This window comes from Poecile atricapillus, chromosome 3 (assembly GCF_030490865.1).
Source record: "Poecile atricapillus isolate bPoeAtr1 chromosome 3, bPoeAtr1.hap1, whole genome shotgun sequence".
Classification (NCBI taxonomy): domain Eukaryota; kingdom Metazoa; phylum Chordata; class Aves; order Passeriformes; family Paridae; genus Poecile; species Poecile atricapillus.
Window position 1 is genome coordinate 68,037,768 of NC_081251.1, and position 18,177 is coordinate 68,055,944.

An 18,177-nucleotide genomic window follows, 5' to 3' on the forward strand; every position below is an offset into this window, starting at 1 on the left:
ACAATAATTTATTTAAACATATGATTAACAGATTTCCTATTTTTTTTTTCACCTTTTGTACTATATAACTGTCTATTAGCTCTTTAATGAACAGTCTTGATAGTATTCCAAGATCAGTGGGAATAAGGGATTCTGGCACTGTGAAGTTCTGCCCAAGCCATGGCCTTGCAACAGATGCACCTTGTGATCATATCCATACCTCTCTTTTTTTAGATATTTTACAAGAAATTATTGTAGCTGTTTACCAGCCATAATTGACAAACAAACTTAAGTCCCGTAAGAGAGAAGCACCATTGCATCCCTCTTTGAGCACAATAACAATTCCTTGATACAAAGTTCATTGGGGAAATTTATTTTGTTAGAACCCATAAATCATATTTTTAAACTAATTACTTATTAAATGGGCATTTCAAAGTGATTTGAGCTATAGATTTTTTTAAGACTATTAATTTCATTTTAACAGCTGTGTAATTTTTCAGTTGTCTAAATATAATTTCATCTATCTACTCTGGTAAACTGCTTAGAGATATGTATTTATTGCATTTGGAGATGCAACTATAGCCAGTGTGAAATGAAAAAGAACTACCAAGATAGTTGCAGTTAATGTTCTGTATTGAATTACATGATGGTAGCATCTACTCTTTTGACTAGACTTTTGGTGCTGCAGACTTAGCCTTCTTTCTCTTCTAACTAATTCTATTTTTCCAAAGCTCCCCCAAAAAACAATCAGGATTTCTCAGCTTTTCAGCTGACATAGTATGTGACCTTGGACAATCTAGAAATGTTTCATAGCTCACTTTCCCCATCCTCAACAGACACACAATACTCATAAAACCCAAAGTCACTGTATTGATTCAAGAATAACTACAAGAATATTTATGGCCTGTGTTATACAAGAAATAAAACAGATTATAATAATTGTAGCTACTAGCCTTAAAAATCTATTAGTCTCTCTGAATGTACCTCAAAGAGGAATTGAGAAGCTGTAATATTTACAATCTTTTGAAACATTTGAATGAAAAGTTCTATTTATATGTTATTTATAGGCCCTTCTTACATCAAATTGAATTTGTATTATTTAATTGTGCTATAGACTTTTCTAAATTCACAGAATAATTAGGCTTCGAATCAGTTAAATCAGCTAATAGCACTGATGAGCCATATGAATACGGACAAATAAGGAGGCCATAACCTCTTTTCTGCCGCAAAGTAGAACCACTTCACAGCCCTCAGAATAAATTGTGCTCTTGAATTAATCTTGTATAACTAAAACTTGTGAAAATAAAACTGTAAATGAAATTTAGTTGAGTTTATTTTTGACTGGGTATAAATTTTAAATGAATGGATACATGATGTATGTGCAACAAACCAGTAAATTTTCTAACTGAAATTTACTTGCTGAGGAGAAATTGGAGGAGACAACACTGTCAACATGAGGAATTTTAAGGGTTGTGAGTACTGAGCATATATGGACAGTCCTCTCCTACATCAAAAGCTAGCACACAAATTATTCAAGCATTTAAACAACTGTATTTTTGTTTTTATTAGCAATGCTAATAGAAAAGTCAGATTCAATATAACAAGATGACATCTTAGGAGGCACTGATCTCCAGCAGAGCTATAAAGCAGAAGATCTCTTGTTTTCCAGAAGGTGTCAGATACTTACAAATGGTCCTCTAGTCGCTTTACGTCATCCAAAACAAATGAATTAATTCTGTCTGTGGAGCAGGATCCAAAACGTTTTAGGGCAGGAAAGTACTTGATCTTCCCAACCCAGTCATCATGTAGTTTGCGTTTAGGACTAGGAATATAAATGGAGAAGTTATTTGGCTAGAGTAGCAACTACTGTGATGTGTCCGTAGGTGGACAGGGATTTTGTCAGTGAGATTATATACACAACCAATGCTAACATTTAATATCCATGGCAGATACAGAACCACTCTTCCAGCTCATATGCAAGCAGAGAGAAATTTGGGGTTGAACCATGCACTTTTCTAGTCACAATCGTGCTTTCATCTCATTGGGCACAATAAAGCTGATCCTTTGTCAAACTGGATAACAGCAATTGTGAATTCTCCCCTTGAATTGTATTCTGCATCCTCTCAGTTGTTAGATCTCTTGTAAAATCTTCTGAAAATGATGGCATTTTCTTCATGCAACAACAAGCAAATCATACTTACTGCAGTTTGAAAAATTATTTTCATTAGTTAGATGGGGTTAATTTATAAACAAAGCTAATCTTCCACTTAGGGCAAACAAAACCCAAATTAAAAACAAAACATAACATAATGTAAGACTGAAAATATTTTATCAAAAGCAACTTACATGTCAAAAGATTCAGAGTCCATGAGTTTAAATTGTGATTCTTTTTCGGTTTTAGATTGTTTCATTATGAAGTCATCACTGGTGATAGTAAGGAGATAAACATAACCCTTATCATCTCCCATTAAGAAGGTATCCTTAGCCAGGTTATCTGCCATTGTCACCGTACAAACACAGAGCAGACAGTTTTTCATTGGTTTGATGACAAAGCCATTACTCTGTGAAATATGGTAGAGAGTTTATTAGATAATGCACAAGGGCCCTTAAATTGAATCCATCATACTTATCCAGTTACATCAGCATTCAAATCTCGACTTCGCTTTTTCAAGCTGCCCCTGTGCTAGCTATTTCCTGGTATCAGAAACTTACAGAAGACAGTCATGAAGTGGAGTTAAAAGCACATCCTAGAAGTTTCAGCAAGACTTTGTTTCATAGGTAGCTTTTTGCATTTCAATGAGGAAGAATTTATAAATTCTAAGAAGGATCTCTGCATGCTATGTGGGATGGTGCATAAGACTGTATTTGGTTTCTAGCTCAAAAATAAGATGCTTTCTACAAGAAAATTGGAAATAACTAAATTAAAGAATAGTTCAAACCACAAAATATAGCAGTAATACACCAGCAGAATCTATGTCAGAGACCTAATTAATAACACAGCCTAGGAGTGTCCAGTGCACCAATATGGGCAGGTGTGTCAATTTTTGAAGCACAGAGATAATGGGAATGAACACGGTTCAAGACTCTGAGGAATTTTGCTAGAAGGCCCAGGAATGGGATTTTGGGTCATTAGACTGCTTATTGGTTCTACTGCCTGACTCCATCTGTTATTTGATTAAAGCATCCTTGCCAACCAAAACTGGGAGCTGTTCACATGCCATAGGAATTAGCTACATCAGTGCTGTCTGTGTTGAAACATTAGAGACATAATAGAGATAGACATATCCATATATTATTTTTGTGATCTTGAAGAGAGCTGCACCTATTCATCAACTGCAGCTCTCACTGATGTAATGAGTGGAGGGAACTTGGAGAATAATAGGTGGAGAATAAATATTTGAGCCCTCCTCCAAGAAGTCCAATTGGATTGACAACAAGACTTAAATTGACCTGCCTGAGCTTGGGAAGCAACCTTTTAATAATGGGGGGAAAAAAATCAAGTCCTAAGAAAATTTTATCCTAAAAATAATTAATTCTCCTCATCATCTCAGATAACTTGGAATTTCTAAGAGAAGTCCCAGAAACAGGAAGAAAAAGCTAAGACATTTGTCAGCAAAAATGCATAAGACATTAAATAAAACTTTAACAATTTGGACATACATCATTAGCATCAAAATATTTTTTATCTTAGAAAGTCCTGCACAAAACACAGGATATGAAGAAATATTTTCTTTAAAAATTGGGAAGTTACCTCGAAAAGAATATGTGTTATATTCCTTGTAAAACATGTTCCTTGATTCTTAATAGATTCTGGGATATACGTATGCCCATGCATACATTTTAGGGTACAGGTGCACTCATACACACTAGATATACAGAGAAAATAAATTCTTTGGGGGTTTGTTTGCACCATAGTGTAAAATTTTTCTTTCTTCTTCCAAACTTTTAATACATTTTAATGATCCCATTTGGCATGTAGAGAGTATTCCTCTTTTAGTATGAATTCCACAGCTTCACAACTGTGTTGAGTTCCTACAAAGACAAAAGTTAAAAGCCTTCATCCTGCTAGGCCAAAGGGATGTAAATGTATACTGGAAATGAAGACTGATCAGTTTTCAGGTTTAATGTTGGCATTTTTCTGATCCAAAATAATACCTTGATCTCTTTTGATTTATAGTCCCAGAGAATGACTGTGCTTTCAGTTACAGCAACAACATATTTCAGATTAGGCAGGAAATCACATCCAGTGATCCAAGCAGTATCCTGATGAAAATAAAAAGAGTAGCTAAAGAAGGATTATCACTGTAAATTTATCAACTTTTCTATCATGCAAGTAGATACTTTAAAACATTTCCAGATAAATCACATATACTCTGCACTAGCACCTGCTAGGTCTAGTTCCACTGAGAGTTCTAACTCCAGGAATAGCTCATACATGAAGATACAGAGGCACAAGGCTCAACCTCTGTTATCAATGACTCGCCTGAGAGGCACAAATGTTGCACAGGAGAGGACACGATACACATATACTGTTAGTCAAACTGTAATGACACTCTGGAAAAGCACTCTGAGCAGAGAAAGCTTAAGCTAAAACATCCATAGTAAAGCAGATTAAGCTTTCACCTGGATACAGCTTGGTTTAAAACAAAAGAAACTTAAGGGCAGTCAAAATTTCAGCTATAAAAAAAAAACCTGAAATAAATGTTTATAAAAATAAGTAACTTTATTAAATAATATTAATTCTCCCAATAGGTAGATCAACTATTTACAACTAAATACATCTCCCAATATTAAGCAATTGTTCAAGTACACCTCCTATTATACAGGTATTAATGCAAAACAATTTCTCTTGCAAAGTATAGACTCCTTATGCTTCTACTTTTATTGCCTTTGTTGTTCACAATATTGATTTTGCTCTTAGTGTAAAGGGTCCAAAATCCTGACAGAGGCTATCAATACTCTATTGCAGGAGAAAGCTTCTCTCCTTGCTAATGATTTGTAGGCAAGTGGTAATACACTTACAAGGATTTTTTGTACCCTTTACTACAATAAACATGTGGAAAATGTCAGTCCTGCAGAGGCCTTGTGGATTGTTTGGTAATTCTTATGGAAGAGTTTGATAACTGTGGCTTTTTGAGGTCCTTATAATAGTGTCAGATACCTATGACTAAATGGCTCACAAAAGATGGTTTTACATTTGAAGTTGTCACTAATTTGTAGTGCTGGCTTGTGATGATGCAGACAAAGTAACAGGTTTCAGCTTCAAAGGAAAGGTTATAAGAATTTCTCAGTGTTGCCATACTTGACAAACTAGACAGGTACACCAGATCAACCTTTTTGTCATTTTCTTATTCCATCCTGTTACTCAAGGGCTCTTACCTTTCCACCCTTGTTTTCAATACAGCTTCTGTTTCACTTTGTCTTGCTTACACATTGGCTCTGTTTATGCTTTTCTAAGCCATTTTAAAAGACATTTCATTTCCATTTTTGAAAGTAGTAATTTGTTCGCTACCAATATTCCCATTATCACTCAACAATGATTCTATGCTGACTACTAATTTTGGGACCTGTCTGCTGGACAATTGTTAATCAATGCAGGCGACTGGGTTTTTTTCCAGTGGTCGTATTTTGAAACAGAAGGTTGTATGGTGCTTAGCCAAAAACTGTATAGAATTTTAAGTATATTATATTAATGCCTCTACTCTTCACTCGTCACATAATCTCATCAAGGGATGAAATCAGCTTTTCTTGATGTGACCTGCTCTCCATAACATCCCCCTAACAAATGTACGCATAGTTCATGTTCCGTTTATACCATCACAATGCTAGGAAAGTTCTGATAGCTGCCCTTCACTGAATTTTATTTCTAGCACTACTGTGTTTCAGTCTTTCTGGCTTAATATCCTCAGGGCCAAAACCTCTCTCACTCTGGTTGAGTGGACCTCTATTCTGAAACACCTCAAGAATGAGAACACTGAATGGAAGAAAGCATAGGAGTATAAGGGGTGTTGCAATCTCTAAGCCACCCTCTACACACATCAGTGTTTGTCAATGGACAGAAGGTTTGGAGTACAACTTATCTCTGAATAAGTCCTGAATTCAGTGCCTTACTTAATTTGCAGGAAGATGCACACAAATATATAGCTTCATCAATTAGGTATTGATGCCAGTATTGATGATGATATTAAAACAGTGGAAAATGGCATAATAATTGTAGTGAGAAAAGAATGTACTGTTATTTCTGCAGATCAGAAGAACTGAAATGTAAGCCCTGAATTTAAAGTCATCTTTCTCAGTTTATCTATTTAGATATTATCATATGCTACTATTCATAGTTGCACATTAAGATCATTTGGTACTGAGGTTTTCAATTAGTATTGTTCACCATATCTTTAATAAGTACATGGTGGGTGATGACTTACACCCGTGTAAGATATTGTGCTTTGATTTTTAATAAATGTTTAGATGAAAGGTATTAAGATGCAAAGCTTCCATTTTTATAAGCATGCTTTACATTAGAAAAACTGGCCTAATTCTAGAGTTAAATCTCTCAAAGAATCACCAAGTTAATAAATTTAATAACATCATACATTTCAACAATCTGGAAAGTTGTATTCACTATCTCAAAGAAATCCAGAATTTTATTGGCTTTCAATTTGTGAATTTAGATTTAAAGAACAACAGAGCTTAAAATATTATGTCCTACAAGCATCAAAATCTTTCATAAACCATCAAAAAATTCAGGAACCTCAAGTCCAATAAGAGCCCTTTAAATTCTTTTTTCAGCACAGTAGTTAGAGAAAAGATGAGAAGAAATTAAATTGAGCAAGGGCAGGACCATTCAATGCAAATACTTAAATAAGAATATTAGATAAAAATTCCAATTCCATGAGACAAGGCAGAGCACAAAGCAGAAAAGAGTAATTTTTAACTAAGCCATCTGAACATTTCATAACTTTGATACAAAAAAAGTAAATATAGTAACTTCAACAAAAGTAAAATGACATCAAAAAATACCATAAAACCTTTCATAAAGGGATTTCATAAGGTTGTGGGCATGGGTTTCTCCTTTTTTTTCACCAACTGTCAGCTCCCCAGTCAATCAAATGTCCCTGGGAAGCCAAAGATTTTCCCCCGAAAGACCTTACACTCTACAAAAGAGACTGTCATGTTCAGCAGTAATGATCTCAACAGATCAAATGATCCTCAAGAGCAATGATCCTCCATCCCAAAGATGGAGAGGAATCCAAACTATTTTTAACCTACTTCCTTCTGCCTCTAGGAAAGGCTGAAAAAATGGAAACATCTCAGCTGGGAAAGTATGGGAGTGTGACCGGTCATAACAGTGACAGCAGATCAGGAAAGCCCACAAAGATCTGATGCAGAGCTGAAACAAGTGGATGCTCACAGAAAATAAAACTACCAGCTTTAGTATTGAATTTGTTTGGAATCACAATCCTAACAATTATGCTATTGCACCATTATACTGGGAGATACCATGATGTTAAACATACCCTTCTTTCACATGTTTTATGGCAAAGATGTTCTTCAATGGTGCCTAATATTGCTACAGCTGCCAAATATTGTCCTACTTTTGCTGCAAAAACTCCTTCACATTCATTGAGGAATCATTTTAAGACAAGTGCTTAGTGCTCAGAAAGGAAAGGGACCCTGTAGCCCACTGCTGCATCAGGCTAGCACTCCAGCTTCTTCCAGCTTTTTTCCCTTGGCGTCTCTGGGGAAGATCCTACCTTTGCATATTTGAACTGGGGAAAGCGGTTCCTACAAGCAAAGTAGGAATGGCTACAATTGACTCCTGTAGCACTCCTGTAGTCAAAGTTTCCAAAAGTCAATTGGTCTCAAGAATATTTCTCACAGTTACCTCTCTGCGCTGATCACACAGGTCAGATTAGCTGTTGCAATAAATTAAATGCAACTCAGGCCCAGAGCTGTTTTCTGAGTTGGAGAAGTAGGGCCTCTGGTGTGGAGTACTTCTATTGCATTTTAGAATTCCCACAATATGTAAGAGAGAGCCAACAAAATGTACTGCCTCCTGGCACAAGATACTTACTCAACTTCTAGGACAAGGGGTTGTGTCAGTTTGCTAAGACTGATGTCTCTTGTCTACAGGTTATCTGAAAGAAGCTCATTACCTAAAATCTGCAGTGATACTCCCAGGGTAAACATGAGGTTTTAATGTATGCACTGTGTAGCCAATCATCTACCTTGCAAAATGTAGAACTGTTTTTCATTAGCAAACTTAAAATTTTACTTACTAAAATTTCACAGTGACAATTAAAGTTTCGGATTTTAGAAGAAAAAATTTTGGCAAGGTAATGGGTAAAGGATAATTTGGCAGAAAAAGAATAATTTATCTGAGGTTTCATTTATCAGAGAAAAGAAATCAAGTTACTCAATTGTTTCAGTTACTTAAAGGAATAAATCAAAACTATTTCAACTACAGCATTCTATGAAAAATAATGCAGAAGTCTCAAAGGTAGAAGTGGCATTAGAATAATGCTAAGTTTCTAATTATTTCAATCTAGTACATGCTGATTTTTACTTAAAATTTTTTAACAGGAGGGAGACACAAAAGAACTTACTTCAACTTCGATGGTTGCCAGAACTTTCATCTGAAAAGTCAAGAAAGCCATTGTCACAATAACAAGGTAATCCTTAAATTAAAAGTCTAAACGAAGTCATCTCTTCACAGGCAGATCAGAACAATAATTGCTAACTGAAAGAGTAGGCAGTTAAGATATGGGAAAGATCCTTAACCTGCCTGCTGTCTGTTCCCCTTTATATTGTGAGGAACTTAAAACTTCTCTTTCCCTCACAATTGTTTCATAGTTTCTGGTTTGGTTTGGGGTTTCTACATTGAGATGTTGAAGTGAGTAAAGTAAGTAAAAAACCCCTCGGCTTTACAATGTACAGAGTACAGATCAGCTGGCCTTCTGATGGAACTGTGCTTTTAATGGTTATTGACAGCTAGAACAGCGTCAGCTCCTGTGAGAAATAGCATGTGTCATACAGAAACCTAAGTTAATGCTGTCCCAATGCCATGCCAACTAGTACCAGCAAAATCCCTGGCAGAGGCAGCACTTCAGGCTGCAAACAGGAACACCCACATTAGTACAGCATCTTTCAGCAAAGGTAACTACTGGTGGACAGTGTAATGTAGTTCAAAACCTGAAGTGTTTGAAGAGTAACCATCATCCAGTAGAGACAGGGTTATCTTCTATGTCCTTTAACAAAATTACTAAGTTTTCAAAAGCAGTTTCAACCTTTTCCCTTCTGAAACACCCACACATGATTTTCCACCTCTTCTCGCCCTTGCCCCTCATCAGTAATTATCCAATGGTATCTTGTACCCATCCCAGCAATTCCACATCTCATAAACAAGAAAGGTAGGATCAAAGTCCTTCTTCCCATAGAAGTGAGATGCTAGGCTGTGGACAGGATAGGATGTGACTAGGTGTCATCATGGACAGCCTTTGAGCAGAGTTTAAGAGTATTGTTAACCAAGTGATGGATATCCATGCACTGTATCAGACTTGGCTTTATCTAAAGTAACTATAATGTGTCCCTAAGGCTGCCTACTCCCACAGGTCTTACGTGCTTGTCAAGGCACTATCCATATGTGAACCTAAGAAAGTTAGGTAACCTAGACATGTGTCTCGTATTCTGGAGTAACCTGGAAGTAGTTGATAGTGTAGAGCTGTATACAAGTGTTGAGTCCTATTAGGCCCACATTTTGTTGCAGAAAGCAATGCTTAGCCCTCAAATAGTATCACGGAATCACAGAATGATTAAGGCTGGAAAAGATCTTTAAGATGATCAAGTCCAACTGTAAAACTTAGAGTGCCAAGTCTACTGCTAGATCATGTCCCCAGTAGTCACTTCTACATATCTTTTGAATACCTCCAGAGTTGGTGACTCAACCACTTCCCCAGGCAGTTCCAATGGTTGACAACCCTTTGGATAAAGAAATTATTCCTAATATCCAATCTAATCCTCTCCTGGCACATCTTGGTGCTGTCATAATGCCTTAGTAATTTTCAGAACATTGTTTTCTAAGTGGGAGTTGACATCCCTAATTGACTGTGCTAAGCAGCTGGGTGTAAAATAATTTACACTGCAGTTACTGATGTCAGATAACACCAGCCTATCAGGAGGCAGCAATTCAATGTGAAAATAGCAGGGGCAGTTAGTGGGTAGGGAGGCGAGCTATTTTTAATCTTATACTTTGGGAAATTATTTTTCATAGGTACATAAGAGGGTAAATGTTCTGGAGGATAGGCTTTCAAATAAATTATTTCAGCATTTACCAAAACTGCAGTACTGCTTTGTTACTTAATCATCTGCAGAAGCACTTTCTTGGTTTAAATGCTCCTGTCATAAGCATTATGCACTAATTAGCTAAAACCCCTAGACAGCATTAGTGCTGCTTTAAAGTTTTACTGCATTGCCTGAAATAACTTTTAAGAAACTGGTTGCATTACAATTGTAAAAATGTAAAGCACCAATGAGCACAGATGTGTGATAGCCTAGGTTTCTGTATGACACATTCTATCTCATAGCATCTACAGGTGCATACCACTAAATAGTAATATAAATCATCTGGGAATGATGTACATTAATGTACAAACTTTAGTTTAACAGCATCTTAAGCCTGAATTTCTACTTATAATGGTACAGATCTTCTTAAATTTTACTGATGAGGGAACTAACTGTGAGCTAATGTCATGCAGAGTGTTGTAAAACTCACAACTTTCAGACTTCTAGATCTTGCTGTACTGAATAAATCTTATTTGCAAACCACTCTGTCCATTCTAGATATTTTCATAGCTGTAGAAAACAGTTAATTCTCTGATTTCTACTCTATATCTAAAAGTCAATTCCTATAGTATATTTTTTTTATTTAGGGAAATTTTTCTAAACAGAAATGCAGATTATTTTCTATTAAATTAATTTCTATGAAGAATGTCTATCACTAGCCATCTCTATCTTCTATCAACTTGTGTGGAATGCCTAGTAGGTTTATAATTGAATACAGAGATGTATATTTCCTGCTGTACTTAAAAATATAGAAAAAGTTACCTTTGATAAGAAAGATATGTAGGTTTTTTATGGGAAAATTTGAATGTTAGATCACAGCCCACTCAGTTCCCCTAATGCAATAATAAAAGAGTTTGATTTAGAATTACCTGTTTGCTAAACACAGTTAGCACTCCTTTCTGAGAGGCTGTTAATGTGAGATGCAGAAGGGGCACCTTCACTATTCCCTTGATCACATCTTTTCTCTTGACAACTGTCAATGACAAAATATTACTCTTCATCTTACAGCCATGGAAAACATAAACAAATAGAACTGTATTAGTAAGAAAAACATAAACAAATATGACTATAATAGTAAGAATAATTTCTCTTCCTGAAATGCATTTTGGTACTATATGCAAGGCAGTGATGCAATATGTCATAAATTATCCCATTCTTGGTTTAATTCATCATGTTGCACTTTAAATATAATTAATATAATAATTCTGGATGTGCCAGTTCTTCCTCCATATTTTCAAAAAATACAGAAAAACAATGAGTAACTGCATAAATAAATAGTCTGGTTCAGAAAAATTAATATTTTCAAAATAATTAAGGAATATGGAGAATGGGTAAATGCCGCAGTGGAGTGTTCAATGTTTACTAAAAATCCATGTATTTTGGAACACAGAAGAAGAAACATGAATAAGCAAAGACAGACATGTGATCTTATCACTCTACTTTCAAGAAATTGAGCAGCACACTGCATTAGAAAAAATCCAGTTTTTGATGTAAGATGAAGTATGTCACCTGAATGAGTAATCTGCTGTTTTTCAGATACAAGGAAAACCATGCTTTCTTTTGATGGGGAAGACAAGCCATCACTTTCTTCTGCGAAACAGCCAAAAATCTAAACAAAACAAAATAGAACTAAACAAGTAATTTATTGCAAAACTACTTCTGGGAGATATATGTATAAAATCAAATAGTTATCTTGCATTTTAATAATTTAATATTCTTTGAGTAAGTACCTTAGTATTATTTCCTTTAACCATTATCTGTCAATATGACTTTAGACTTCTAAGATCTGATACTCAGGCACAATCTTTCTTCAATGTTTGTAAAGAAGTCAGCTTACACAGGGCTTCTAGGAATACAGTCCATCTATTTTTTAAAGTTGTTAGAACAGTTTTGCTTTGTAAATAACCATATTCAATTTTCATTTTCTAGTTTTACCTACCTCAACTAGGAAAAAACATTAGCAAAAGGCAGACAAAACAGACAACTCCATGTTTATAAACTGAGACATTCAATGCAGCACAGCGATTTAGCCTACACAGAAAAACTTTTCCATAAAGATATGTAGGTTCCCATTTGTTTTAAAAAAATGTAATAAAAAGACAATTTCTATAAAATCCTTTTTTGTCCATCTCCAATCTGACAATGTTTCATTTGTACTGAATATGATGAAGATGCCTGCAGAGTCAGGTAAGTAGCTTATTTCTGCTCCATGTTGTGAAATTTTCAGATGAAATGCACTACAAATCTCAAGCTCTGTACCCAAAAGCAGTTTAGTAATTTCTTTGGGAAATTAGTCCCACTTAACTGTACAAATTTTTTAAACTATTTTATCATATTATGGACATTATATATACTTCCTTTTATGAGTTCTAAAAGCAATACCCCTTTGGATGGGAGACAAAATGGTATATTTTACTCTAGTTCAGTATTTTCCATGTTATACAATAAAGTTCCCATTTTCATTCTTTGAGAGATTCAGATGTACACCTTTCAAAATATACTCTCACACAACATTACTCTTAATTTTTTGCTTCGCAGCTCCCTCCTTTCCATATACACAATTATTAACTATCACACATCCATGTTTTTCAAGGGATTTTATATGCAAGCCATATTAAAAGACTGTCACCAGTCTGCTAACATTGGTAAAATTTGAGAAATTCTCATAGGAAGGGTTCTGGGGAATTTTATCCCAAGGAAAGCATGCACAGATTTCGAAAGGAAACTAAAGGAGCTTCACCTCTTTTACTACACCCCATCCTGTGCTTGCTTGTGCAATTATGTAGCTGAATTTTTATGTAATTATGTAATTTGGTAACTAGTCTGACTGCATTAGAAACTCATAAGGTTTTGGAGTAAATGATCTACACTCCAGCAAACATACAGAGATTCCCTTACTTCTCTTATAAACTAACGAGCCTGAACATAACTTGCTGCTGTTCTGCTACCTAAACAAAGGACAATCAGTCCTTCAGACTGTCAGCTATTTTCCAGATTTGCTCCAAGTCCTCCTTGAAAGAAATCTTTAATGGCTGACGAGCAAAATCCGTGAATAATGTGACACTGTAAGTAAAAACAGTGGTTAAGAAAGATAGTATCCAGAAATGTTCCCATACAGAGCCTTACTGAATAGAAATGGCTGAACACACAGTTTTTAGCATGATACTAGGAAATCACTTGATATCAGTTGTTGATAACATGTAAGGAACAGGTGCTGGGTATCTGCAAGTTTCCAGTATTAGCATGATGTTCCAGAGTAACATAAAATGTAAATATGCTGACAAAGTTATAGTTCATTTGCTAATACCCTGCTATATAAGTCCAGCAAGGATTTGCCATGTATACAATGCCTCTTATGCTGTCATAGGAAATTCACTGTGTGCTGGGAGTTATGTCCCTTCTGCACAGTTCTGTCTTTGGGTAAGAAACAAGCAAAAAAAAGTCTTGTAGTAATATATGATGATGGGTGCTCTTGATAAGGATTGGCTCTAACAATCTAAGAATCAGTAATTTTTACAGAACAATTGCCTAAAACACTACCCATGGGAAATACCTTAATAAAAGACACATTTCTAGAGCAAGTGTTCATTTCTCATAACATGTGCAAATAAAAAAGAGCACCATGTTTAAAAAAATTTGACAAAGTACTTTTTCACAAAATGTGAAAAACTGGGTGTTATAGAGATAATGTTCTTAGGTGGATTCAGAAATAACTTACAAATGGATAGATTTAAAATCCAGGAAGGGATATTAAACACAGAGTGCATTTGCAACTCTGGCAGAGGAAATCCTTAAGATATGTGCAAACAGATGCAAAGAGGGTAAATCAGATCTACTGTTTCACAGTTACCCCATTTTTACATGCTTTTGACAAAGATTTGCTATTTACCACCATTAGAGACTGAAAAAATTGATTACAAGAATTCCTCTACAGGATTAAATCATATTTGCAGAATTATCTGGTAAAAAAACTCTACTAAAGTGCTGCTCTACCTTTAACACCTCATATTCAAAGTAAAGGCCAGATTTATGCTTTGAACAGGGTAAGAGAAAGGCAAGGAAGCAGAGGTAAGAGAAAAGAGAGTAAAGGAGAAAAAGAGGAAGTATTTCTGAAGGTTTAGCTAAAGATAGACTTAGCCTCTGAGCACAAATAGCATAGTGTAGCCATAAGAGATATCGCATTTTGTCAAGAGGCCTGAGGACAATGCACATCACTCAAGTAGTTCTGAGGACCTGAACCACACCCAGGTTTCAGGCAGCTAGGATAAATAACAACAAGAGAATGCCTCACTATGTCATGGAGCTCATGAACAACAGACTCCTGAACAACACACAATCAACAGATAAATACTATCACCATTAAAAATTCTAACTAGTTTTTCATATTTAAAAAAACTTTAGAAATCCTTACCTCAAGCCATTCTGGCCTTTCAAGGTTGCTCATAATCTTCCTGAAAAAGGTCTGAACATTCTGATGCTTGACTGCTGGACCAAAAAGTGTCCGTGTGGTTGTATAGAACTTATTATAGTCTATCTCATCTGTATGGGAGGAACAATGTCCACACAGTTTAAAAGTGGCAAGCTACAGATTCCTTTCTTATCCACCCTACCTCAGGTTTTATTTCTCCTTCAATACCAATAGCATGCAAGTTCACATTGTATTCACTAAAGCACTTGCAAAGAAAAAGAAAAGAAAAAAAATCAGTCCTAATATTTGTTTTTTTTAAAACTACTTAATTTGTGATGCCTAACAGGAAACAGATGAAAGAATAGACAAAATTCTCTAACTTCTTTTCTTCCCTTACTTACCATAATTATGATTTCTTTTTTTTTTGAACCTGAATGGTGTGTAGGATAAAATTTATCCTTTCAAGCAGCAATAGCCACTTGCATTGAGAAAAGTAAAATTTTACTCTCATTATTTACAATTAGTAACTGTATTTACATAATTCATTATGTTTGTGCTTTTATGGAAACAAGTTAGCATCATGGTAACTTCTATATGTGGCAACTCCACCAATTATATTTTCTGAGTGATCACCATGGGCTTTTAATTCGGCCAGAAATCCTAACAGGAGGAGAAAAGAACTTTCACAGTGCAATCTCTCTATTTCCTTTAAAAATCAAACAGTTACAGTTAGAACATTAATATTATCTCTCTATGATATGTTCTCTCCATGTGAAAACTACACTTTTCCATCTGAATTAGTATTTCTTACCATCATCTTTAGTATACAAGCCTGAACTCTCCTTGGTCTTCTGGATGACCAGTTTTTCAACTAGATCCTGGAACTGCTCCAAAGCATTCTTGAAATCAATCAGTTCAAGAGCAGAGCAACTCTCCTCATCATGATCCTTCTTTCCAGACATCCTTTATTAAGAGAAGAAAAGAGGGAGAGCTCTTCCTTCAGCCATGTCCAAGCCTTGCTTTGTTCCTTTAACCCCCACATGAGTTCACGTGAGATGCAGCTGCATGACAGGTATACCAAACATTACATAATGAAAAAGGAGACCCTGGCTTAGCATCTCGAGCTGGAAAACAGTATAGTGAACTGTGGATGTCACAACATCCCATCACATCACAGAATCCTACTCACTGAGTGCCTCCAGGTCATGAACTAGGATCACTAAGTAATCTAGCATGTGAGATTATTTAATTTTATCTCATGTAATTGGTGACAGAAAGACTTCATGTTTTTTTTCATGGAATAGTTAGGGTTGGAAGGGACTTCTGGAGATCATACAGTCCAACCTCACTGCCGATGCGAGGTCACTTAGAGCAGGTGACACAGAAATGCATCCAGGTAGTTTTTGAGTGTCTCCAGAGAAGTATTTTCCCCCAGCCTTTTAGTAACTCTTTTCTAAATGTTTCTTTGGGAAGAGAACTGAAGGGATGGAGAGCAGTTATGTATTAATTGCATTAATAAATTTGACCTTTAGCTCTACTTTCACCTCCTTTATCTTACAAACCCATAAATACCAGCCATTCATCACTGCATTGAGCCCAAAACTTTGTTCTAAAGTATAAGTTGTGCTAAGGTGTCAAATGTTGATCTTCAGACACAAAAAGATGGGGAATCCAACATGTTTGTTTCAAAGGGTAATTGCACAAACTGATGAAATTTAAGCCCCTTTGTGTGGCTTATGCTTCCTTTCAGTAGTTGTAGTATCTTCGCTGATTTAGTTAGTACATTCTTGTACTGGGGGCCTTTGCACCTGGACTACTTCTCATTTCCTTTAGGTTTCAATATAATTGTGATTCTTATCCACATTTTTCATCTTTTCAATATATTTAAAGGATATTGATGCCATGTTATTGAGTAATACCATACTAGGCAAATGATGAATTTCAGGCTATTTGTTAAACTCACTTATCTGTAGACCACACTGATCAATTTCTTTGTATTGTTCTTTAGCTATTGATCTCCAGATCCACTTTGCTATTACTTCACCAAGGCTGATGCCAGGTTTACTGGATAAGGCTTTCTCAAATTCCTGAGCACGGAGTCTTAGTTCTGTGGAGATTCTGTAGCTGAAAAGGAGAAATTATATTTTTTCATGGCAATCTAGAGGATTGATATCAAACAGGCATGTTCCAAGAACGTTCCAGTCACTTTTTCAAAGAAAACAAATGAAATAAAGGCAATGGTATTCACACACACTCAGCATATCAGTTAAATGACATTTTTGAAACATACAGAGAAGGAAAGTAATTGGTATTATAAAGTTACTAAAAATAATACATGGAAATATCTCTGTGTGAAATAGCTAGTTCATCAGGGAAAATGGTGTCACGTGATATGCTACCTAACACAAGCAATCCAACAGCTTGGAATCCTACTGTTTCAAGGGAAAGACCCCAAAAGTTTCTGGGTACTTCTGCTCTACTGCAACAAGCATTTCTTTTAATAAGAATAAGGAAAATAGCTTGGCAGAGAAATGCAGCAATGATGCCTGGAAAAGAGAGGGATAGCTGGAGGATACATTTTTGCTGTTTCCAACAGTAATTCTCCAGGAAAATATTTCCTTTGTGTGTCAAGGTACTCAGTGGCTGGTCAGATACTGTAACTTGTGTTGTAGTTAAGGTCTGGCGGTGCCGAAGAATTCGGGATGTAACGGAAAGCCAGTAACCCACCCCTCTCTGTTAGGATAGTAAATAAAGCCTCCTGCAATTAGCCAATAGCACCTAGGTGTGACGAAAGAAGATGGGAGTAACACAATGATCCTAGGTTATAAAATGTTAAATTCCCCTGCAATAAACACCATTTTCGCCATCCATCACATTGATGCTGTGGGATATGGTCCGTGTGGCAAGGAGGGCCACCGAGCTGGCTTCTATTCAGGGTGCTTGCCTTGCTTGAAAACCTACAAACTTGGTCAGAGCTGTGGTGAATCTGACATACTGCCTCCAGCTGAATTCTTGTTATGCAGTCCTTCCTGTTGATTAATTTTCCCAGTCTCTCTTATCTAAGCTTCTATGACATCAGGTTATATTCCCATTTCCCAGTTAATATCAGTGGTTTAAGGTTCATAAAGGGTATTAACATCCATCCTCAGAATAGAGAGGTTAAGAATAAAAAGCTATGTTTTGTTCTCCTGCAAAAGTCGATGCAGAAACTTCATGTTATATAACACAATGAAAACACAAAGAAACCCAAATAAGGAATCATTGCTTTTAGTACCAGCTGATTCTGTTGTCTTCAAAATTTAAAATAATAAAAAAATTAAATATAATTTAAAAATAAGATGTGATGACTGAGTGGACTGAAAACGAAGGAGAGAAGATAGGAATTGCATTAGAAGATAAGCAAAGTCTAAAAGGCAAATTCAATATTTAATTGATGAGTCAGGAAGTCCTTG

At 35.7% G+C, this 18,177-nt stretch overlaps 1 protein-coding gene across 1 annotated transcript in view; it reads right to left on the minus strand.

Annotated features, from left to right (window-relative positions):
• Positions 1-15,687, minus strand: part of WDR64 (WD repeat domain 64) — a 58,752-nt gene extending 43,065 nt beyond the window's left edge. Inside the window, exons 1-8 of the mRNA XM_058835714.1 lie at positions 15,537-15,687; positions 14,729-14,856; positions 11,827-11,926; positions 11,187-11,290; positions 8,583-8,612; positions 4,135-4,242; positions 2,326-2,540; positions 1,667-1,801 (exon numbers count right to left, since the gene is read on the minus strand). Coding sequence (XP_058691697.1) covers positions 1,667-1,801; positions 2,326-2,540; positions 4,135-4,242; positions 8,583-8,612; positions 11,187-11,290; positions 11,827-11,926; positions 14,729-14,856; positions 15,537-15,687 — 971 coding nt within the window. The remainder of the gene's footprint in view (positions 1-1,666; positions 1,802-2,325; positions 2,541-4,134; positions 4,243-8,582; positions 8,613-11,186; positions 11,291-11,826; positions 11,927-14,728; positions 14,857-15,536) is intronic.
• Positions 15,688-18,177: the final 2,490 nt, after the last annotated feature.